The sequence below is a fragment of the Vicugna pacos genome, chromosome 13, assembly GCF_048564905.1.
Source record: "Vicugna pacos chromosome 13, VicPac4, whole genome shotgun sequence".
NCBI lineage: Eukaryota > Metazoa > Chordata > Mammalia > Artiodactyla > Camelidae > Vicugna > Vicugna pacos.
The window spans coordinates 5,378,488-5,403,054 of record NC_132999.1 but is presented as its reverse complement, the minus strand read 5'-3'; the positions used below and the strand labels follow the sequence as shown (position 1 = coordinate 5,403,054).

Below are 24,567 nucleotides of genomic sequence, written 5' to 3'. Positions count from 1 at the left end.
AGTAGAACGTAAACGCTTTACGGCAAAGGTGGTTTTGTTCACATGTTTTACAGGATCGGCACACGGAAAACACTCAGTAATGGATTCCACCAACTCATCATTTCACTGTTCACGCGGCTGGCGTAAACCTTCTAAGCTCTCCTCAAGTCTAAACTTCAGCACCTTAAACGCTTAAAGCTCACGAAACAGTATACATTTTCCTTTAAGAACTTTCCGACCCCGGAAACAAAAGCTTAAGGAAAGGGGTCAGAGGAGAAAGCTACTTCCGTTTCCGTACAGACCACAAGGGGCAAAAACACCATGGCGAAAACCGGGGAGAAGAGCGGCGGCAGCGGAAAGAAAGGCCTGAAACGCAAAGCCGCTCCTGAAGAACCCCAAGAGGCTGCAGTCGTTGAGGATGGGACGACGGAAAGCGGGGTCCAACCCCCGAAAGCGGCTGCCTTTCCCCCAGGCTTCAGCATTTCGGAGATTAAGAACAAACAGCGGCGACACTTAATGTTCACGCGGTGGAAACAGCAGCAGCGGAAGGTATAAAGGGGCGGAGGCGCCAGAGCGCACGCGCGGTGTCCCTCCTGCGCCCGTGCCCACGGTGGAGGGAGGTGGGTTGCACATGCGTGGTCATCACTGCCCGGGGTTCCAGGCTGCGCTGTTTAATCCGGAAGGGGCAAGGAGGTAGCTCTTGTGTCCTAGTACCCCTCACCCTGTTTGGGGGACACTTCCTTTAGGCTCAGCGTTTTGCACGACAGTTGAAAATTCCTTTCCTTACCAGCCCTACTCTAGGGTCCGCGGATGAGAATGAAACCAAGAAGTCCTGCTTTCTTGGTATTGAAAATTACCACCGCCCCCGCCCCAACAACGCCCGCACCTAGAAGGCAAAAAAGTCTGTCTCTCCGCTTCGCCCTTTACAATTAACGTTAATTCGTAAAATCTGCAATGCAGACTGTACAAACATCCAAAATGACCCTTCTCTGATTCCTGCAGCAACTCTTACCGAAATTAGTACTGTAAAACTTCTAGTAATTATCTTTACAGCGTTCTCATACTATTCTAGGAGGTAAACAAATATAAGGAGATAAATAAAGCCCAAGGTCACAGTGTTCATTTCTGGTTCAATTATAGTTGGAAGCAAGTTGCTTATTTTTGAATATCACGAAAGTTCACACTTTTTTTTTTAACTTGCTTGCCTCCTCTTGCTAGACTTTGAGGCGCTGGACTGTCATATTTGTCATAAGTGACCAAGTGCTGTTAAAGTATATAAAAGGAACATCTAATCCATGCTGGTGTGGGAGTATGGGGGGAAGGGTGTCCTAGAAAACTTTGGGATTGTAATTTCTAATCCGAGAGCTGATGGATTGAGGGTTACCAAGCACTGGGGGAAAAACAATAATCTATTTTCTATTGTGTGTCAAGCATTCTGTTCAGGAATCACCAGAAGTTATAGATTTATGATATACCTTGCGGGCTCTTAATTTTAAAAGAATATTTTGAGTTTTAAATATTTGAATAACTAGTGATGGTTTTATTGGAAACAACCTGAAAACTTCTCTCCCATTCCCATTTATTTTTAGTACTTTCCAAGAAAAGCAACCAGCATAGTCTGGTTTTCTTTAGAATGTAACTTGTTAGGAATGCAAAACAAAACGGCAAAAACTTGTTAACTTGTTTAGATGTACATTTTGCACTTTCACTTAATTTGAGACTTTATAGTAAAAGATAAAACTAGTGAAATTCTAAATTATTCAAGCTTGTCAATTTAGGTTATTTTGAAGGAGAGATCTTTGTTAGAGAAATCTTACTGATTGGCTAGCTCATTTGGATTACAGTAACTTAGGTATGACAATCTAAGTCAGGATGTTAATTTTAATACATTACTAAGATTACTCAGTTTAAATATTTATAGCATTAGTAATTTGTAGTTTCAGTATGTGTTTGTGATAAAACTGTTGGTTTTTCAATATTGTTCTTTTTTTAAAACTCTTTAGGAGAAGTTGGCAGCTAAGAAAAAACTTAAGAAAGAGAGAGAGGCTCTTGGTGATAAGGTAAATAAAATTTTTAGCCATCTGCTTTCCATCTCATGTTAAGGACTGCTCCCTGTTACTTACGTTGAATCACTTTTAAAGTTTATTATGAAAATTTTGGATGTATAAAATGATAACAAAAATAATACAGCTTACCCTTCTCTTTTACTCAGCTGTAAGAAATTATGCATTAATAAATAGTGTTCAAAGTTTCTGTGTGCTTTTTTCTGATTGCTTCCCCTCCAGAGATAATGACTCATGAAATTGCTCTTTATTGTTCCCATGCGCTTCTTTATTATCTTTACTGTGTTTGTTTGTGTCCCTAAACAGTAAACACAATGGTTTTTTGCAAAACACAAAGTGTTTTTAACATTTTTTCAGAATTTCATGTAAATGGTGTGTATATTTGAACTTGCCTATTTTACTTAAGTTTGTGTGTTTGAGAGGTAGAGACTTCTCTCCCTGACTGGGAATGGGGAAGATCCACAGTTTAGGCCTGTAGCTGGAGCTCTTCTGACTGAAGCAAAGGCTCTTTGTTAAGCGAGGCTGGGGAAAGGCAGGGCAGATCCTATTCTCCTGTAGGGTAGGGGCTTGTAAGGATGAGAACTGACACAGAGAGTATGAACCTGTGAAGAGTAAGAATGAGGAGTGAGAGGAAGGTGAGATACCTGGTAGATTATGGCAAAGGAGAGAGCAGAGATAATGCATCAAGAAAGGATTTGGCTGTTCTTTTGGTGTTGAGAAAAAGTGAGATCTTTCTTTTCAAAGTTTTTAAAAGAACTGCTTAATACTTCCCACATTATTGCATAGCTAAGTTATTTTCATTTTAGTTTCATTTTATTTGTAGTTAGTTCTAGGTTACAATTTATATTTGCAAAATTTAAAAAATGTTTAACTCTTCTTCCCTCCCATCTCTTAAGATGAGGTACCACATAATGGGAAGCATTTTTGTGGACGGAAAAAACATAAAGACTATACACAAAGTAAACACCCTGCTTTTTCGTGCATCCTCTTTCATAGCATTAGGTTAAATCACATAAAATTGCTAATATTAGACTGTTTTGACCTGCAAAATCCTATCAAGCAATGTTAGTCTCTTGTTAACTGTCAATGATCAGTCAGTTATAGCAAATTAATATGCTGATAACCATTTGAAAATATCACCATTCTTGTTTTTTGGATTGAAAGATAACTTCCTAGATTTAAGCCATTTTATTCAATGTCAGGCATCTTCCAGTATGTGCATGTGTCTGTTCAGAGAGTTTAAAAGCCTCTTAGTTAATACTGTTACTGGGATTGATGTGGCAGTGGGTTGAAATAATGCACAGGTTTGAATTTTTGGATTATCTGCAGATTTCTGTTATTCTTCCTCAACCATAATGCAAAATTATTCATGTAAAATGTTTCTAAAACTTGATCTTTTTTCTTTTATTTAGGCTCCACCAAAGCCTATACCCAAGACTATTGACAACCAGCGAGTGTTTGATGAAACCATAGTGGACCCTAATGACGAAGAGGTAATGTTAGAAGTCTTAAGTCAGTTTGGATGGCGATACTTGATAAATTACCTGTTTGTGTGTCAGTGTTTAAAGTACTGGCTGGTGAAGTTATAATGGACGGATTCAGCTATAATGTTGGCATATTGCCTTATTATTTGTTGTAGATTATTTCGTAATTGAGTTTCCCAATAATGCTATAGAAAAGGTGGTTTTATTTTCTAGAAAAGTATTTTATGTAAACTTATTTGTCATTTAATCTCTGTGTAGTACTTTGCAGTGTTTTTTAATATCATTTGAAAAACATTCCTCAGACCTATAGATATTTTTTAGTATTAGACATTTTAACACGTAAGGAGAACATTTGATGGTATTTTTGTGTCCTCATAAAACTTTTGGTTTCAAGATAATCTTCCACTTTTCACATTTTACCTTTAAATAGTTTGCAACAGTACAGTGAGAGAATCAAGGTTTTAAAACTTTGTGTGTGTGTGTGTATATTTTTTAAATTTTTATTTATGTACAGGAAAGTTGTTTTTGTTATGCATGTTTGCTTTCAAACAATGCTGCTACCAACATTCTTTCACATATTTCCTGGTATAGCCATTCATTCGTTCATTCATTCAGTCTTCCAGCAAATGTTTTTTGATTGCCTGCTATGTGTGAACATCTGTTTTAGGGACATGGGATTCATCAGTGCACAAAACACTCACACATATGCACACAATATTTCTCCCCATCCAGAACTTAACATTCTATGAAAGGAAACAAACAGTGAACATAATAAAATAAATTACCATGTTAGCAGATGGTAGGTTAATGAAGTTACAGAATAGGGTAAAGGAGATTCAGGACAACTTGGTGTAGAGGGTATATGCAGTTTTAAATATACAGGGGTGTGCATGAGAGAGTGGGGGGGGCCCTGTATTTTATTTATTTTGACATAATTTCAGACTTAGTAGAAACAGACTTTAGCTAGATTTCCTAAATGTTAAATTGTATCACACTTTGTTTTCATTTATATTCTCTCTGAAATGCTTGAGAGTAAGTGGCAGACATAAGTCTCTTTACTTTTATCTGCTTAGTATATTTTACCTATAAACTTTTTTTAATAAGCAGAGTGTAGAGTTATCAAAATTAGATAATTAACATTGATATACAATATTATTATCTGATCTCTACAGGTTATTCAGATGTCACAATAATGTCATTTTTTGCAAAAGAAAAATCCATGCTCATGTGTTTCATCCCACTACAATAACTTTAACCTCCCTTAGTTTAGAACAGTTTCTCAGAATTGATTTTAATGACATTGACATTTTTGAAGAGTACAGATCAGGTATACTTATAGAATGTCACTTAATATGAGTTTGATGTTTGCTTATGATTATATTTGGCTTATGTACTTTTGACAGGAATGCACGATTGTGATGTTATGTTCTTTTCACTGTTCTTATCAGGAGTCACATATTGTTGATTTTCCCATTCCCATTGTATTAACTTTCATCATTTAATTCAAGTGGTGTCTGTCAGATTTCTCCACTTAACTATTTTTCCCTTTGCAATTAATAAGTATTTTGGGAGGAAGGTACTTTGAGATTATATAAATATGTTACTCTTTAAACTCTCACTCAAGATTTTGGAATTATAAATAATTTTTTTCAGTCTGACAGGTAAGAAATTGTATTTCAATGTAGTTTTAATTTGCTGTTCTCTTGTTATGAATGAGGTTGAACATCTTTTCATGTTTTCTTTCTTTTTAATCCATTGTTTGTTCTTGTTTCTTGCCCATTTTTCTGTTTGTTAGGGTTGCATTTTTTATTCAATGGTTAGGGTAGGCTTCATTGAGATGACCTATTAGCAAATACTTGAAGGATTTAAAAAAATTGGCCATCTTTGGGCAAAAAGTATTCCAGGATGAGGGGACAGCCAGTGCAAAAGCTCTAAGGCAGGAACATTCTTAGTGTAGTTTTGAAAAACACTGAGGAAGCCAGTATGCTGAAATTAAGTGAGCAAGAGGGAGGGTTGTAAAAGAGATGCCAAAAGTATGGGGAAGGGAAGAGGCCAGATCAGTGACTTTGATGGCCATTGTGGGGATTTTGGCTTTCATACTTAATGAAATGAGAGGCCATTGGATGGTTTTGAACAGGGGAATGATAGCATTGGACTATTTTTTTTTAAGTAATTAGTTGCTTTACTGAGAAAGCAATTAGAGAGGTAAACAGACTACGAAGCTAATCCAGGAAAGAGATGATCATGATTGAGACCACAGTAGTTACGATGAGTATTGAGAATCAGTCTGATTCTGAGGCTTGTTTTGTTTTTTTTTTTTTTTTTTTTTTTTTTGGCCTGGGTGTATTTTGAAATCAGAGCCACTAGAATTTCTTGATAGATTAGACATAGGATGTTAGAGAAAGAGGATTCAAAGATGGTATTGAGGTTTTTAGCCTGAGCAATTGGAAGGGTAGGAATATGGAATTTATCATTGACAAGATATGGAAGAGGTCTTGGCTGGAGATAAGTTGGGGATCATAGACATAGAAGTTGCATATATGTAGGTTTCCCTGGAATTTGTTGGGTCATGGGATATATAAATGTTCAGTTCTAGACTTAAGTGCCAGAATGTTTTTCAGAGTAGTGAGTGCATCATTTTGCACTTCCATGGTGTGGGAACAATATTTCTGGCCATCCACGTTCTGACTAATGTTTGGTATATTCAGACTAGTGATAAAGGGCTATCTCATTCTGGTTTGAGTTTGCATTTCCCTAATTCCTAAAGTGATGAGCATCTCTTCGTGTATGTACTGTGGTTTTGGTAGAGATATGCCAACTCATGTCTTTTGCCCAATTTTCAATCTTGTAGCGTGTTTTAATGATTTGTAGAATTTCTCTTCATATTGGATACTAATCCTTTATGTGTATTACAGGTATCTTCCAATTTGTGGATTCTCTTTTACTTTTTTCTTTGACGTCTTTTGATGAGCAAAGGTCCTTCATATACTTGGGTTTAATTTTTTTTAGTAGTTAATACTTTTTTGTCATACTTAAGAAATCTTTATCCTGTGACCATATGATCTCATATTTATATATATTTTTTCACCAATTTCTTTTTTCCACTGCTCCCTCCTTCTCCCCTGTATGTAATCAGTTTCCCCAGCACCATTTTTAGAGTAGTGCAACTTTTTCCCATAGTGAGTTGTGATGCCGTGTTATATATCAGGTATCCATATATGCTTGGTCTTTTTCTGGGCTATTTTCTTGGTCAGTTTATCACTGGATCAGCTCTTTAATTATGTAGCTTCATGATAAGTTTTGAAATCTGTTAGGGCAAGATGACCCTCCCCAGCCCCATCTTCAGATCCCTCTCTTCAGGAGTGTTTTCTCCTGGACCTTTGGTCTTCCATATAAAATTATAAATGGCACAAAATCAGATCAGTTTGAGGATCTATATATATTTTGCTAATTAGGTCTTCTTCAAATACTGAAAATGAATTTCGGTGAATTTCACGATTTTCTTCATACAAGTTTTACACCATAATCTTGTTAGAGCTATTCCTGGGTATTATATATTGTTACTTATTAGTGTAAATCCCATCTCTTTGAAAACTGTTTTATTTGCTAATATACAAAAATGCAGTTGAGCTTTGGATCATGATCTTCTAACCAGTAGTAGTTTACCTAAATTCATTTCTAATAATTTGAATGTTTTTTTAATTTCATATTTAGATACTCATTTCTACAAATAAGTTTTATTTCTTACTTTCAATCCAGTAACGGTTTATTTTTGTGCTTACTGTAATGTTCAGCATATCAAAGAAGTAGAAAAATGGTAGCATCTGTGGCATGTTTCTGATTTTAAAGAGAATACTTCCAGTGTGTGATCATTAAGGGTAGATTCTCCTTATGAGTTATGGAAATTCCACTTATTCTTTTTTTTGCTGGGTTTTTGTTTGTTTGCCTTACCTTGAATGAATGTAAAAAGTTAGATTCTTTTTCTACAAATATTAAGATAATATTTGTACTTTTTCTGTAAATATTGAGATGAATATGCTGTTTTCTCCTTTATTGTACTAATGTAGTAAACGAAATAGATTTTCTAATGTTAAGTTTCTTGTAGTCATAGGATAAATCCACTTTAGTTATGATGTTTTATCTTTCCTAATATATTGTTTTGGTTTGTTAATACTTTGTTTAGAACATGTACATCTGTGTCCATGAGTGAGACTGCAGTGATGTCCTGTTTGCATTCCTAATTTTATTTGGGCTTTTCACCAGAGATGTATCTGTTTTGTTATTCTTTTCAAATTGCTTTTTTTCTTTGATCTTCTCTGTTGAATCTTTGTTTTCTAATTCATTTATATCCTTTTGCCTTCATTGTTTATTTCTTTTTCATTTTGAGTGTATTCTGTTTTTATTTATTATTAGCTAACTTTATGATAAACAATAGCTTAAGATCTATTCTGGAGAATGATTTATCACAATCAATTTTAAGTAAATACTGACATGATTCTGGTAAAATATAGCAGGTTTGCACCAGTCTTGCTTCGTTGCCTGCACTCTTATTCATGCTGTTATTGTTGCCATATGTGGTTATGTATTGCATCTGTCTCTGTCATAAACTCAGTGTTGTAATTGATGCTTTAAACAATCTCATGTTTTTGTTTTTTTAAGAAATTAAGAGTGTACACACAAAATACACCCACAAAATCTTTTATGTTTACTTTCATTGTTACTTGTTTACAGTGCTCTTCCTTCCTGTCTCTGGATCCGAGTTACCATCTGGTATCATTTTTATAGCAGGTCTAATAGCTAATTATCTCAGTTTTTGTTTACCTGAAAGTGTGCTTATTTTGCCTTAATTTTTGAAAGAATTTTGCAGGCTATAGAAACCTTGGTTGACTTTTTAAAATTTTTTTTTCTTCTGGTACTTTGAACTTATTCCATTGTATTTTGACCTTCATTATATCTCTTGAGAAACCAGTCATTAATAATCATTGTTTCCCTGTACATGATTTATTTTTCTCTTACTTCTTTCAGAATTTTCTGGGGTTTTTTTTGGCTTTTACCAGTTGACTCAGGTGTGTTTGCATCTCAGTTCGTGTCTTGAAATTGTTTTTTGGCAGTTATTTCCAGTTTTATATTTGTATTTTACAGGTAGGAAATTACCCAACCTCTTCATTTTGCCCTTAACCTAAGTTCCTCCTGGGCCTTCTTTAAATTCCCAATCAAAACCAGGTAGTCAGTGTCATAGAATCTTACTGGAACTGCTGTCAAAATGCTGGCCCAGTGGACTATTTATTTGATGGAAAATTATCTCTCTGTTTTTAGGTTGCTTACGATGAAGCTACAGATGAATTTGCTTCTTACTTCAACAGACAGACTTCTCCCAAGATTCTCATCACTACGTCAGATAGACCTCATGGGGTAAACACATCAATTAGTATACCTCTAGAATTGTCACTTTTCTTACATCACTTAGGTTATTTAAAAGAACTTCATTCAAAAGAGTTAGATTACTAGTATCGCCTTACATATATTGCCTGTGAATAAGCTAAAGCAAATACGGTGCTGCTGATGTGATGTATGTTCACTAAGCGTGATTCTTCAGGATAGACTTTCTCAACCTCAGCACCAGTGTACTTTTTTTTCCTATTCACATAATATTTTAGGCTGGATAATTTTTTATTATGCAGATTGTCCTATTAATCATGTTTAGCAGCATCTCTGACCTCTACCCACTAGATCCAGTAACAGGCCACCCCTCCCCCAACCACCACCAGTCATAACCACCAAAAATGTTTCCAGACGTTTCCAAACATCCCTTGATAGCAAAATTATCCCTAGTTGAGAACCACTGCTTTAGTTTGATCAGCCTTTGATGAAGGATGAAATGTTCAGATTTCATTTTCCCTTGCCTTGCTTTCTATTAGTAACACTATCTTATAATAATCATTACTCCTTTCCTTATAGATGTATGCCACATAGATTTTTAATCTTTTTCACTTTTGAGGATTTTTGTTATTTTGCTTTATAGAGAACAGTACGACTCTGTGAACAGCTCTCCACAGTTATACCAAACTCACATGTTTATTACAGAAGAGGACTGGCTCTGAAAAAAATTATTCCACAGTGCATCTCAAGAGATTTCACCGACCTGATCGTTATTAACGAAGATCGTAAAACGCCAAGTATCCTTTTTTTTTTTAAAGGAAGTTTTCCCATCTGGCCTTTGCCCCCTTTTAAAATACTTGAAAGAATAGGAAAATGTTCCCTGTAACTTTCAGAACATAATTTTTTTTAAACCAGAAAATAATGTATCTCTGTTCAAGATTTTGTGAAATAATTTTTTTTCATTTAGCAAATATTCATCAAACACATGCTATTATAAGCAAGACATTATTTTAGCCTTCAGTGAAAGGTGGAGAGAGAAACAGGAGATGGTCAACTTTAGGGAATTCTAATCTAGTAGGAAAAAATAGACATGTAAACAAACAAAATTATAGTGTAGGGAGGACAGTTAGAGGAATACGGGATCCGGTGCAGACTCTGGCACCGTCTGCCCTGGGGATAGCAGGACGTATCTGGCAGAAAAAGATGCCTGAGCCCAGTCTGGATGGGTAAATGAGGCAAGGAGGGCATAGAGAGAGTACCTACTGCAGAGAGAAGGCCGTTTGGAAAGACAGAGGCTTGAAAGTGCTGCCCTACTGGGGGAATCTACAAATAGTTTGATACAGCTAGATTTTGTGTTGCCGGGGTGATATCACAGGATTGCATTTCTGACGTAGATATTTGAACCTTTATTATGTATTTACTAGTGTTTCAGATGCCAAGAATAATCTGTCCTTTTCCCGAGAGTCTCAGATCTGAGGTGAACGTGTCACCTAAACCCAGGGTGTTTCTTCCTGTTCTGAGATGAGAGATCAGATAAAGGATGCTGAGGTTTTTGTCATTGCTGCTGTTTTACTTATCCCATGGTGGCTGTGAACTCAGTAACTTTAGAGATTACCAGTCAGAATTAGTAAGGATGAATAAAAAATGGAGTTGGTACTTTCCTGCTGCCAGGATAACATTTTTCTTAAAATCAGTGAACATTGCTTTTATAAAAATAATGGTTTTATAGAAGCCATTTTTTTAATCTTAATAACTTTTATGGCTTTTATTGTTTTAAATATAAATTGAAGACGTTATCCACTTGTGCCAGTTGCTTTTCAGAGATTAAAATAGATTAAAATTAGTTTTTTATTATGGTGTATTGTTGGTCATTTTATAATTTGGCTGGATTGTGAGTTAATGTAACAAAGTAACTAAAATCTCTTGAACACTTAACTGTAGCAGAAGAGATCTGTTTTTAAGATAGTTGCTGTCTTTTTAAAAACCACCCCCCAAAATAAGATGGTAAGGTCTATGTTCCTGTCTTTTTATTTTTGGCAGTTAAAAACCCATTATCATTTCATTACTAGCAAGCCTGCTAGTAACTCTTTGCTAAGAAGCAAGCATTTCATCAATTCAGTAAACATTCTGTCCATCTAGTGCCTTCAGAAAGCTTACATTGCTCTTTTCCTTATACTATTGTATTGTCTTTTTACCCAAAATGTATTAATATTTTTCTTGTTATCATGTTGGACACCCTAGAGAGTAAGTTAACCATCTGGTAATTAAGGGACCATCAGCATGCAGACCTAACTTATATGAAGGAAATAATTAGGCTAGTTAAAGTAATCCAAATGTGGAATTGCTTACTCCTATTCACATAAACATACGAACATACAGTCTGCCCTCCGTGTCCACGGATTCCGAATCTGCAGATTCAACCCCCCGTGGATTGAAAGTTGGGAGGGCTTACTGTGCTATGCCAGTTTATATAAGGGACTTGAGCATCCTCGGATTTTGGTATTCTTAGGGGGTCCTGGCGCCAATCCCCCACAGATACTGAGGGACAGCTGTACGCACATATTTGTCTTTGTGTCCCGAGGTTGAAATTTTTGTATACAGAATTATGCAGCAGTTTCTAGAAGTCCTAATGATTGGAAGTTTTGTAAGTAGGATCCTGCCTGGATGTTAATTTTTATAATTTCAGAGATATTTCTTTTCTGATTAATATCTAATAATGCAGCTGATGTCAGAGTATTAGTGAAAAACAGTAGGAAAATAGATCTGATTTGCTTTTGTCTTCTGTTAACATAGAATGATCTTCAGACTAAAAAGGACATTGGTAAGGGGTATCGGAAGTCCGTCTTGGTTAAAGATACTGTAAGATAAGGCACAGAGTATCTGCACAAACCGTAAATGAGGCTGTGTTTCTCTGAGGGAGAAATGAGACAGGTAAATGGAGGAAGGAGGGGGAAAGAAGACATACTGGTTAATTTTTGCCATGATCCAAAAAAAATAAAGTGGTGTAATGAAAGGGAGAACAATTTGTAAGCACCTAATAGAAATAGTGGTGATTCCTAGAGACTTAACATGGGCTCACAAAAAACAAATGACTCTTAGTGAGGGCCCTTGCAGAAAAGTCGAAAGAATTGAAGATATTTAGCCTGGGAGTTAGAATTTGGGAACGTGACAACTGTCTAAAGATACAGGAAAGGCTGCTGTGTGCCATATGGTAGAAATTTATAGGGGTATAAATTTTTGACTTATTCTAGAAAAGAATTTAGTCATCTAAACACTTGGGTCAGGTAAATGTGATGTCAAATACAAACTTCATTACTTGCTACTTTTGTGACCTTAGTAAAGTTTCTTAGCCAGTCCACTTCCTCATATTTTAAATGTGGGAAATATTACCTATCTTTAGGATTCCTGCAGGGATCCCATTAAATACATTATGTTCCTAAGGCATAGTGCCGGGTCTGTAGGAGGCATTTTACTAAATGTGGTGTAGTGGGAAGCATGGGGGCTTTTTCTGGAGAGACTTAAATCCTTTATTCATTATTTCTAAATAGAAATCTGAGGTAGGACAAGCCTTTGTGCTGTACTCTCGGCAGGTTGTAGTATGTTTTGTGTTCCCGGTCTGAGTTCTGAAGGCCACTTTCACGTCAGTCTTAGCAAAATACCTCTGTACATTTCTAAATGCAAGTTGCCAGTGAAGGGTTTGGGCTCAGGTGTAACCCCACCCCATTTGAGGTCTATGGCCACCTCACTCTGAAACTTGGGCCATTCTGCCTGACACTTCTCAAACTCTTCTTCATTACTGAAGTCAAGGTGACTCTTGTTTTGCAGTTTGTGTTAGAGATTAGCAGTAATGTAAAGCCATTTGTACAACGCAGGTACTTAGGAACTGATAAGTTTGGATTTTGCAGTTTCTTTTGACACAAACGACAAGTTAGTAGGAATGTTCCAGAAAGGATTCAAGCCTTGATTTAGGTTGAAAGAAATGATTTATACCTCTCTTAACTCCCTTAAGATTTTATGATTTTTTTTTCAATGTGCAAATAATACAGAAATACTTTTGGCTATACCTCATGAAGTTGAATCTTTGAAGGGGAGGAAAGAATCCAAACATTGACTGATAATCTGCTGTGTGGTAGGCACTGATATCTGTTGGAAATAGATCTATCTTAAGAGTTAATGGATTAGTTGGGAGGAAAGGCATTTACATGACTATATCTCAAATAAATGACAAGTGCAGTAGTCACAGTGAGCTGAGACTGTTTAGAGCTTAATTTTGACTATGTAAAAAGAGGTGTCGTTTGAAGTGGGCCTTAAAAGATGGGTAAAATAGTGCAGTATTTGAAATAGCACGAACAACACGGTTAGGAAACAATACAGGGAGAGACAGGTTAGAAAGGTGGTTTGGAGCCACATTATGAGTGCTTTGTAGATGTCTTTAATCTGCAGATGAATCTGTGGTGAGAGTAGTTTGAAATTAGCTATTAGCTAATTAGCTATAGCCATCAAGACTCAATGTGTCTAGTTTTTCACTTAGGACATGAGAAACTATAAAACTCTGGGTGGAAAATCTCAAGGACTTCAATTAAGACAATAAGGGTAAAGAGGAGGCTATAGAAGTGAGGAGCTAATGAAGGTGAAAGCAGGAAATAGAATTTGATAGGCGAGGAAACTGAAAACAATCACCATAGTTTCTGATTCAGGTAAGTGGAAGAATGTTGATGCCATTATAAAAAGATGGCAACATTTGTTTTGTAAAACTAATGGTGTGAGCAGACTTGAAACAGTCTAATTCTGACCTCGTTTTAAGGTTCAGTATTTTGAAGAATCAAGTACTATAAAGACTCGAGGTATGTTGTACCGTTTAGCTGCAGTCCAGGTTTTAAAGCCTTTGGGCTGCTAACCCTGCTGATTGTCAGTAGGTATCATCCTTCATTTGTAGTTTGGAGGTTCCAGCATAATTCTCTTTGTGGTAGAGTCAGGAAGTGGTTATTAATTGGTTGATTTTGAATTGTGGTACAGTAACCCTAAGAATTAAGAGCTTGTCTCTCGAGAACACTAATAACTGATTTCCAGAAGAGAGTTTGCGTCTCTGGTCTTGTCCTACGCTGTCTGAGCATATCCTAACCTTACAAATGTATAAAACGTGTACACAGGTGTATGAAAGTGTGCCTTTTAAGGGTTATAAAGTCTCTGAACCTGGAGGTAAACTTAGATTCTACCTGCAATGCTGCAGTTATGCTAGACTCTCACCCTTAGTCCTGTTAGAGTATTAGCAGATTTTAGCTCTTGTCGCCTTCGTTAGTTGAATGCCAAACATAACCCTGTAGAGGGTGGTGAGCTACTTATCATATTGTAAAGAGAAAAAGTAGTACTACAGGTTAATCTTTTTCTGAAACATTTAGGTTGACTTATGTATCTTGAGTTCCTGGGTATGGTAAGAAAACTTCTGTTGAGATAGAGGAATACACGCACCCTAACTCCAGTTTTTAGGAGCCTTTGGGCATACAAAGGACTAGTTATTTAACAGGGAAAGATTTATTGAGTTCAGTGTGTTCTTAGCTTTATGAACAGATGGATTGATTCTGAGTCATTTGCCAAATGGCCCAACTGCTCATTTTAAGATGAGCAGTGTTCGTCTGCGTAAAGAAATTAAGGTATGTTTTATGCATTCTTTGGTTGGCATTGGTCTCCTCATAGTATTTGATTAATAAATGCTATAGCTTACAGAGCTAATTGATTGTAATAATGGTATTTGCTCTCCTGGTTAAAGCAATAGTTTTATCCACTTACCATTTTCTTGGAGATTATAATTGAGTTATGGCAGACAGGCAATAGCCTTCATTACTATGAAATGTCACTTTTTAGTAGGACTTTCTTTTTGGTGTATTCACTGTATATTAAATAATTTTAGATACATCTTATTTCATGGGTTTGATAAGTCACATGTGGTAGTTTGTCATTAAGGTAACTAAAATTTTTCAATTTGTCATGTAAATTCCAAAACTTAAAATTGCAGTGAGATAGTTTTGCCAGTTTGTTTTTGTGACTTTTCATCATTTTTCTAGAGAAGAGGCAAGGACCCCACAGAGCACATACCTGAAATAATTCTGAACAATTTTACAACACGGCTGGGTCATTCTGTTGGACGTATGTTTGCATCTCTCTTTCCCCATAATCCTCAATTTATTGGAAGGCAGGTCGCCACTTTCCACAATCAACGGGATTATATCTTCTTCAGATTTCACAGGTGAGGAAAGTTTGGACTTCGACTTCAATCATGAACTACATTTTCTACATGAACCTGTTCTCTAATGTATTCTGACAAGTATTATAGATGAGAAATTATTTCAAACTGTCATGTTAAGTAACAGTTGGGTTCATTCAGACTAATTTCCTTAACTCTTATTTTCTTTATCTTTGAAGATACATATTCAAGAGTGAAAAGAAAGTGGGAATTCAGGAACTTGGACCACGTTTTACCTTAAAATTAAGATCTCTTCAGAAAGGAACCTTTGATTCTAAATACGGTGAATATGAATGGGTCCATAAGGTATGTGCTTACTCTTTGAAAAGCCATTTAGAGAATTTGTATTATGGAAAGAATAAAACTACACACTTTAATCTTTGGGTGTTGATACCTTAAGTTATGCTTCTGAATTCCTTCCTATGAGCTAGAAAGAACTAATCTGTGTGATAATGATGTTCTGGTCTGGCAATTAACTCTGGTTCATCTGAAGTATCCTAACGTTCAGTGGTTCTCGGAGTGGGACCAGCAGCATCACGTAGGGACCTGTTACAGAGGCATATTGTTGGGCCACATACCAACTGAAACAGCAACTTAGGGCATGGGACAGCAGTCTGTTCAGGAGCCTGTGTTGTTATGATTCTGCTGCATGCTTGAGAACTATTGCTGTAGAGGTTTTGTGTAAGTTTGGAGAGCATTTTAAATCATAAATGAAAACTTTAATATTTTTAAAACAAAACTTTTCTATCTAAGCAGTATTTCAGTTAAGTATGGTTTTTACTTAAAAAGTTTATATATATTATATACACACATATTGGAATAGTAATTTCTATTATTTTTTACATTAGACCTAAAGATTTAACTATTCAATCTCAGAGACAAATCCAGAGGGTTTTGTTTTTGTTTTTTTGTTTTTAAGCACTGTTAACCCAGAGATTGTTCACTTTTTTTCTTTACTCTAATTTTCAGCCCCGGGAAATGGATACAAGTAGAAGAAAATTCCATTTATAAAGTACTGAAGGCATAGTACTGTATTGTGCTGAACAAGACTATCTTGAATGTAGTAAGACCCTTTTCAAAATGGCGTTTAGTGATTTCATAAACCTTCTTTCATGTCTGGACCAAGTGCCATGAATTGCCACTCACTATTTATGTAGCAAATACAAATAAAGGTCATTTTGGTGAGAGTTTATAGGTTCAATTTAAGTTTCCTAAAAACTCAGTTCTCTTATTTTTAAATAATAGTGAATAATGTGAACTGGAATCAGGTTTCAAACTAACATTCCCATTTGTAACTTCATGACGTGTGGGCTTGAGAGAAATACAGTGCTTATTTGATACTGTGTAATCCACTGGTTTTCCACGAGACTCATCTTCATAGTTTTAATTGTTTCCTGAAAATATATATTGGAGGCTAGGTTTCTAAGGATGTTTTAACATTTCTTTAACCTTAAGCCTTTCAAGAAAGGTAAAAATTTTAAAGCAAAATGGTTTACCAAGGACTTGAAGCAAAGTTGCAAAGTATTGAAGCTAATCTTTTGATTGCTTTTTTCTTGGTATTTCTTTACCTCATATTGTACTGTAGGGCTTCATTTATGAATTGTCTCAGGTGCTGAAATTTTTCTTATATTTTATAATGCAATTCTTATGTCTAGTCTGTACTGTCTTTATTAGGAGACCCATCTATTGCGAAGCAAATAATTTTTAGGTATAATGGCAATACCCCACAAAGGAGTTTGTTAGAAGTTAACTAATACCAAGTTAATTAGAAAACAGTTAATCCTGTAAATAATTCATGAATAGAAACTAGTATTGTTAACAGCCTCTTCCTGACCTTAAGAGTTAAGTTTGTAACTTAACCTTTAATTCTCTAGCAGTCTTGCATAATGTATGGCATAAAGTTGTGTGAGATGAGATGGGGGAACAAACACTAAAAACTTAACCCCTGAATACTGATGGGAAAACTGTCATTTATCTTAGGTGTTCAAAACAAATTAATACATAGTGTATTTAAACCAATAATTAAACAAAAAACTTTTATACTAAGTATTTTATTGTATGCTGCTGCCAGTGTATATAAAATAATTACCCTTGTGAAAAAGAAATTCATGAAAATTCAGAGAGGTAGATGTCAAGGACTGACAAAAGTAGAAGTTTGTATAGTATGGCACGTGTTACAGAGACAGGCGTTTATACAGGCTTCAGGTTTAGCTCTGCTTTGAATAGTCACTGGTTCATGGAAACTGGATTAGAAAACCTGAAATAGGAAAAAAAAAAAGTGAATTAGGGTAAAGTACCAAAGAACAATAGCTTTTTTCTGAATAGCAGTACATCTTACATTACTTTTGATGCATTCACTTGAATGTCAGCTTATAAAAAGTGCTTTCAATTAAACTGAGCCTGTTTTTTTTTTTTTTTTTTAAAGCAGACATCACAGGGTTCTGTGGTGGGACGGGGGTGGATGAGAAACAGGACAGAAAATGTCTGTGGTATAAAATGTAGCTTTTCCTTAACTTCTAGAACCACTCTGAAGTATATATAATTTATAGTTTATTAGTAAACATGACTTAAAGATGCACTTGCCAAGTTCACTGCCAAAATACACTCTGGATCCTAATAGAAAAAGGTTAGTATAAAAATCTCTTGAGAAAAATGTGAACAACTCTAGAAAATGAGCAACAGTATTGAGAGCAAGATGCAATCACTTCTATTTACCTACATAAACCTATACACAAAGAGGAATGTGTACATGGATATTGACTATAGCAGTGTTTTAATAGCTAAGAACTGGAAATAGCCTAAATGCAGCTCAACAAGGGAATGGATAAATAAGCTTTGTACCTGTGATGGAATACTATACAGCAATCAAAATGACTAAACAATCTATGGATCAATACAAATCTCAAAAATAATGCAGTAATAGTTATTCCTTAAAAATTATAGCTTTAAAACTATAAAACACAATAAATACATGTAGTAAAGGTAAAAAACATGAGAATAACAACTTCAGGGTAAGTTATCTATAAGGAAAAGTAGAAAAAGTATCTTTAAAAATTAATAAGGTAAACCATTTAATTCAGGATAGTAGATACACAGTTCTTTATACTTATTTAAAAATGTGTTACTTCATTAACAAAACATGTTCAAGAAGCATAAACACAATCAGTGGTGAAAAAAGTGTTTAACTTCAGTTAATGTATTTAAATCAGTGCAAATTACAAAAGCAAGATGGGCAGAAGATAGAAGCCTGAAGTCTGTTTGGCAAGGGCTTAATAAAGCACTCAAGCTCCAGGTGGAATAGCTAAGTTTAATATTGACAGTAGTTACCAAGGTTACTAAATTTTAAATGTCATTCCTTATTGAGTAGTTTTACTTCTGGAAATTTATCTTAAAGAAATAGGTAAAGTATACCTGGATACCAGGATATTCACCTCAGTGCAGCCTCATGTTTGGAAACCTCAATATTCGATGAAGTGGAATATAACTAGGTTCTAGTACAATCACAGGAAATCTCATTTACAAAGACAATTAAATAAGAAAATTTAAATGTTTCTAAAAACACAATGGAAAAACTTCATGCTATGATCATTATTTTTAAATATTTTTTTTCTCATAATAGGAAATGTCTGTTAACAGTGGTTAATTCTGGGCGTACTAATCATGGCAACTTCTATTTTCTTTGTACTATCTGTTGCTAAATTCTCTATGCTTTTTTAAAAATTATATAAACTATATTTTTTTCAAACTGTGAGGTTAAAGACTCAAATAGATTCTTTGCATCCATGCCACTTCATGTGCCTAGGACCACCAACATCAGTATAACATGAGCCCGTATAAGAAATGCAGATTTTAGGGCCTCATCCCAGACCTACTGGATTTTAACAAAATGATTTGTAGGTAACATTCAAGTTTGAGAAGAAATGCTTTTACATGCAAATGTTCTTTTCCTAGCCAAAAGTTTCAAATCATAATATCCACAAAGCTGTGGGTTTTATAATAACTGCCAGGATTAATTGGCTTTATTTTACTTTGAAATCTGGGCTCTTATCCCGGCCATATTTTAGCCTTGAATCAAGTCATTTAAACATTCATCTGTAGACTCCTATGAAGTGAAATGATTAACAGCCAGTTAAGAAGCCAGGCCTCTGAACAGTATCTTGTATGAAAATCAACACTTTGTGAAGAGAATACATGAGGAACAGAGGTTTAAAAACCTTTATTAAACCATGAAAACATGAAATTTCCAAAAACTGCCATGAAGAATTAACACCGTCAGAAGCAAGGAACTATATTACATTGTTAAATGTGAAGGTGCTAGACTGTTAAAAAGAATTACTTCCTTAAACTCAAAGGTGGTTTCCCACCCTATGTTTCAAAAATCTTAACCAATCATTGTATTTACTGGAAACATGGTGTACTTATACAGGCTTCCTGGACCACTCCCAAATCTACAAAGCTTAATTAGGGAGGGCACAACTATGTAACGTGGTATTTTAGGAAGCAGCTTCCTGGACTCTGAGGAGTCAGAATGTTTGTAAAGGGTGTGTGCTGTACACAGAATAGCCTTTTTTTTTTTTTAAACTATTTTGCTTCTCATAGGTCAATATGAGTAAACATTGTGACTAAAATCCTATGGATTTGTAAAAAGTAGTACCCTTGGGTTACATTTTTAGTTGTCCACATCATGTCTTTTGGTCACATCTCTTTTGGCTTAACATGACACATTTTTGCACACATTGACATTTGCTCTGAAGTACACGTTAACATATAGAAGTATGCCTTAAACCAGCCCATCCCTTAGTTTTTTAATCCTCTGAAATCCAATCCACTCTCTCTGCCACCATGAATTTATATACTTTCTCTCATGTTTTATCTTTACCTAACAAACAAGAATACAAGTAAAACCTGTTATTCCGCACTCCAAATGCCAGCACCACGTCAGCTGTTCAGCTATGTCCTGAGTTTCTCTCTTGGATTCACAACTCCCAATTCTTTGCTATGCCGTTCTATTAGAACATCATAATTAATCCCAATCAATTGATGGTACTTTAAAAGTCACCACCATGAACACTGTAGATTTTTTTTTAAATGTCTAAATATTTGCTAGGTATACAAAAGTAAAACTAGTATTTGAAGACTCCAGAATATGCCGTTAAGCCAATGTTATAAAAGGTAACCTGGCTTGTCAGAACTGTGAAATTTTCTAGTAACTCCTATATCCTCTATGGTTATTAAATCCTCTACTTAACCCTCCTTATAGTAAAATAGAAACAATTAGTCTTCATGACTACTGAATCAGCAAATTTCATCAATCCTCACAAAACTGTAAACGAAGTGCCAAACAAAAGCGTACAGGATGATCTTGCTCAACTTACAAATGCTGCAAAGAAAGAGACTTGACTAGTTACTCCTACTATGTGGGGTTTGGTTAGTTTAATTTAAGGGAACTTACCTTACAAAGATTTGTTTTACTACAAAAAGGAACAGACTTTCTGGGGTCGGAAGGGATTCGTACTTGAAGATACTCCAGTCAGCAAGGGGTCATGTTGCGCATTCTGCAGACAGAACTGTTTCAAATCTGCAGCTGCCTGGGAAACCTATATATAACAAGGGGAGGGGAGGGTGGGAGGTGGTGAGAATGTTTTATTGAAGGTTTTCTCAAATCTTCAAAAATACCTGCCAATAAACACTTCTCAACTCGAAGAAGATACATACTGATTGAAGGTCAATAGTCATATACTGAGCTCTTATACTTAAAAGACTGCACATAAATAAAACTAGTACAAACAGTGTAATTGTTTACCTGTAAAGCACAGCACATCTTGCTAGTTTATCAATTAAAAGGCTGTTCTAGTGTAATCTTGAGAGTACTCAACATCTTTTTATTAAAAGCAGTACATGGGATATTATAGGTTAAACCGAAAGTGTTAAAATGCTAGTAAACTATCACTGTCTTGAAAGCAGTATGCTGGGCATATGCTACTCTGAAGGAACATCATGTTTTAAATCTGAACCATTCTGTTTACTGTTTTGAAATTATGCACCATCAGCTATTTAATGTTACAGAACTGGACAGTGACAGTTTCTGCTCAGGCTAACGTGACTGAAAGGATGGTAGCAAACTTCAGTTTATTTTAACAATCCTGCTGAGCAGCCTGCCTTTAAGGACTATATTTGTCTTAAATGTGATTTAATAATTTTCATATATATATATATATGTATATATATATATATGTATATATGCATGCAGTGCCATTCAAACAGGACTAAGGAACTTCTATGGCTTAACAGTTATTTTATGTCATGTGTCACTTAAACATTCTTACTGTTTGTATGTATTCTAGTAAGGTGTGATGCAGGATACCTAAACAATGAATAGTTCCAATGTATAACATGAATGACTAAAAGATGCCTCAAATAAAAATAAATAAAGTATCCCAACTCCTGAATTGAGGTTTTGGAAGATGAGGAAAATAATCATTTATTTTATTCTCTAACTACACTTGAGGAGGGTAGGAGCAGGTGTCCAGTCTGGCTGGGTAATATTTAGCCTTTTGAAAGGGAGCTAAGGGCGTCACAAATGCTTTCTATACAAAGAAATCTTGCAGATGACAACTGTACCCCAGACATTAACGTGATAAAAGGATCCATCATCATGAGATGAATCTAAACTCTTCTCGGAATCTTTGGCTTATACACCAGTACAGGGTCATGAGTTCCATAAATTTATTTAGTAAATGTGAAAAGTAGCTTTAAATACCTGGTACCAAGTACTACAGCAAATGGCCACCCTGCTCCTTGCAAAGGTATAGCTACAATGGGGAATGGTGGTATCACTTTTCACTATCTTATAACGTGGTTTCATTCATTCACACTAACCAGCAGTAAGGATACAGTAAAATATCCTTTAATTTTCTGCCTAAAGTGTAGATAAGCTCCAACTTAACTCCCTTTCACAAACTTCTCACCACCCCTATGTGCTGAATGTAACTGTAGGCACTGAGAATATGTTAAGAACAGCCAGGTCCCTGCTGTTATGGAGCTGGCGGTTCAGATGAAAAGACAAGACAAGGTGCTCTGCAAAAAAGAGTGGTTTGTTAGATCACGACCTAAGGGAAGGTGTCTGTGAGGAGGTGACATTGAAACTGAGATCTCAATGACAAGAGATCCAGCCAAGTAACCATCAGTGAGAAAATGATCAGTGAGAATTCCAAACAGTGGGGAGGATGGAGACAAAGCTCTGAAACTCAAACAAGCTGCTAGCCCCTAAGGTACTGTAACAGTCACCGTCCACTATGTTGAAACCCTATAATCCTGGCATAATTATCAGTGTCTTCTTTCACTTTCAAATGTGTCCTGGGTTGGGAACAAATGTATGGTTACCCGACACCTGGGAGTTTGTCAAGCATTTGTGATCATTTCTATCAACTACTAAAACATAGATGTTTAAAAAGTAAACTTGTGCTAGTTCAAAAGTAAAATGTCACTAAAAAAAAGCACCTAGCACAGTCATGGGTAAAATAGAAACACAAAATGAAATTGAACTAACCACATTTTGCAACATGTCTAAAGAAAAGCTCATTTGAAGTCCCAAGATGGGATACTTCCCCTCGCTACACACTGCCCTGGCATCAGACAAACTGAAACTTCTGAAACCAAATCACTTGTGGTGGCTTCAATGATCCTGACCAAAAGCTTCCTAAGTATAGGAGGCAGGCTTCAGACTGGGGAGTTACTGGAGGCGCTAGGGTTTTCATGGAAAAGTCCTCAGAGTACTTTAGTATGGGGACTTCACCTCATTTTCTTTGGAAAGTAGGGCTAAAAATCTCTGCTTTACACTGCTTTCAACCCGTTGGTTTTTTTTTTTTGTCCCCTCACCCCATTTTTTTTCCTTCCTGAGCCAGTCCAATCTATGATAAAGGCACACCTGAATGATAACATGATTTCAGAGTTAAATCCAGCCGAGACTAACCATAAATCGCTGGAATGAGGTAAGGATCTGGAGATTAGAGAAATGGATTCCAAACAGCGATGGAGTTTACAGCACTTAAGGGACAGGAACGAAGGGGAATCCCACCCCAAGCCTGATGGGAATTTCCCTTCCCTCCTGAGGTAACCACAACTGAGTAAACTAGATCCCTGACATTTCTACTTTAGGAAGTAAATGGGAGACGATCTTACGTGGTCCACAAACAATTCAAAAGGAAGTAAAAACTGGCCTAATCAGTAGAGAATCAAATCATATTAGGAACTGGCTATTTCTTTCAACAGAGTGCATGATTTACATTCTTCTCTGTTTCTTTTTTTAATTACAAGAAGTGTCTCATATGTAAGATGATTTGCACCAGAAAGAAGCTAATCTACTCAGGATTTTAAAAATCAGGGAACTTGGAATAGCACTCGAATGTCAGGTTGTCATATCAACGCACACAAAAGGCTTTTTCCCCAAAGTAAATATCCCAGGACAAGGTCAATGCTAACCAGACGCCAAAATAAATAACACTGGTCCACCCTAATTACTTTCTCGGATATGCGGACCAGTAGATACCCGCAAGGTCAGATCACAGCAAACTGTGCCAAACAGATACGAAATGCAAGCTTCGTACGAGCTTGTACGGGGCACCGGTGGTGACCTGAGGCACTGGGAACGTTTCCAAAACATGCTTCTTTAACTTAAAGTTACACAAGAATTCGTTTTCAAGTGTGTGTTCGGTGAGTCACAGGAGCTGGAAGTAAGAATCCTCTACTGAAGGGAGTGGATTTGGGAAAGTTCTGACATGAAAAGGAAAAAACTTGTGTTCTGAATCCAAAGTCGGATAAAACCCTGTCGGGTGACAAGACTCGGGGGAGCTGGCAGACAGGGCGGGGAAGGGTGCGGACGGCGCCTGGAGGAGCAGCTGCCGGCGAGGCCAGCCGCGGAGTCACCGCGGAGGGAAGGAGGGAGTAGGACCGGAATGCGGAAAGCCGCCGTTCAGCGCCGGGGCCAGCCCGCCTTGGAAAGTCCTGGGGCGGAAGGGCGCACAAACCGGCCCCCCGAACCACAGCGCCGACCCGCGCCGCTACTTCTGTAAAGCTGGCGGCCGAGACCGTCGCCGCCGAGCGGGCGTCCTCCCCAGGGGAAGCGAGAGCCGGACGCGAGCGGCGCCCGGCCCGCCACCTCGGCCGCCGGATCCCACCCGCCGCCTCCTCCGCCCTCCCCTCCCCCTCGGCTGCCCGCCCCCGCTCACCTTCACGCGGTTGAGCCCAGCCTCCAGCCGGAGCTGTTGAACCACCTTCTTCATAGCGGCGACGCTGGAGGACCCAGACATGGCGCACCCAAGAGCCAGGCAGATCAGCGGTCCGACGGTGGGTCGCTGCTGGGTCCGCGGGGCCAGACGGCGGGGCGGGGCGGGGCGGCGCGGCGGGGGGCGGGGCTCGGAAC

At 36.8% G+C, this 24,567-nt stretch overlaps 2 protein-coding genes across 3 annotated transcripts; one reads left to right on the top strand and one right to left on the bottom strand.

The window, feature by feature from the left end:
* The first annotated feature begins 236 nt into the window (after positions 1–236).
* On the top strand, positions 237–16,338 carry RPF1 (ribosome production factor 1 homolog). Of its 2 annotated transcripts, XM_006205940.4 has the most exons (9): positions 237–528; positions 1,983–2,039; positions 3,455–3,535; positions 8,843–8,938; positions 9,549–9,702; positions 14,474–14,556; positions 14,968–15,149; positions 15,326–15,452; positions 16,116–16,338. In XM_006205940.4, the coding sequence occupies exons 1-9, from the start codon at positions 301–303 to the stop codon at positions 16,155–16,157; spliced, it is 1,050 nt and encodes a 349-aa protein (XP_006206002.1). In that variant the 5' UTR covers positions 237–300; the 3' UTR covers positions 16,158–16,338. The 2 variants fall into 2 exon arrangements, with proteins under 2 accessions (XP_006206002.1, XP_072830218.1); XM_072974117.1 differs by lacking the exon at positions 16,116–16,338 and having other exon boundaries at positions 258–528; positions 15,326–15,560.
* An 830-nt stretch (positions 16,339–17,168) lies between these two features.
* Positions 17,169–24,551, bottom strand: GNG5 (G protein subunit gamma 5). The gene is made up of 3 exons (XM_072974125.1): positions 24,374–24,551; positions 20,599–20,743; positions 17,169–17,403 (listed from the first exon to the last, which is right to left on the bottom strand). The coding sequence occupies exons 1-2, from the start codon at positions 24,452–24,454 to the stop codon at positions 20,618–20,620; spliced, it is 207 nt and encodes a 68-aa protein (XP_072830226.1). The 5' UTR covers positions 24,455–24,551; the 3' UTR covers positions 17,169–17,403; positions 20,599–20,617.
* Between the last annotated feature and the right edge of the window lie 16 nt (positions 24,552–24,567).

What these genes read in the sequence shown, in the direction of transcription:
- RPF1 (XM_072974117.1), top strand. Translation starts at nt 301, where the DNA reads ATGGCGAAAACCGGGGAGAAGAGCGGCGGCAGCGGAAAGAAAGGCCTG. An exon ending in GGAAACAGCAGCAGCGGAAG is followed by an intron (nt 529 to 1,982) that starts GTATAAAGGGGC and finishes AAAACTCTTTAG; the next exon opens with GAGAAGTTGGCAGCTAAGAA. An exon ending in GAGAGGCTCTTGGTGATAAG is followed by an intron (nt 2,040 to 3,454) that starts GTAAATAAAATT and finishes TCTTTTATTTAG; the next exon opens with GCTCCACCAAAGCCTATACC.
- GNG5 (XM_072974125.1), bottom strand. Translation starts at nt 24,454, where the DNA reads ATGTCTGGGTCCTCCAGCGTCGCCGCTATGAAGAAGGTGGTTCAACAG. An exon ending in CTGGGCTCAACCGCGTGAAG is followed by an intron (nt 20,744 to 24,373) that starts GTGAGCGGGGGC and finishes TGTTATATATAG; the next exon opens with GTTTCCCAGGCAGCTGCAGA.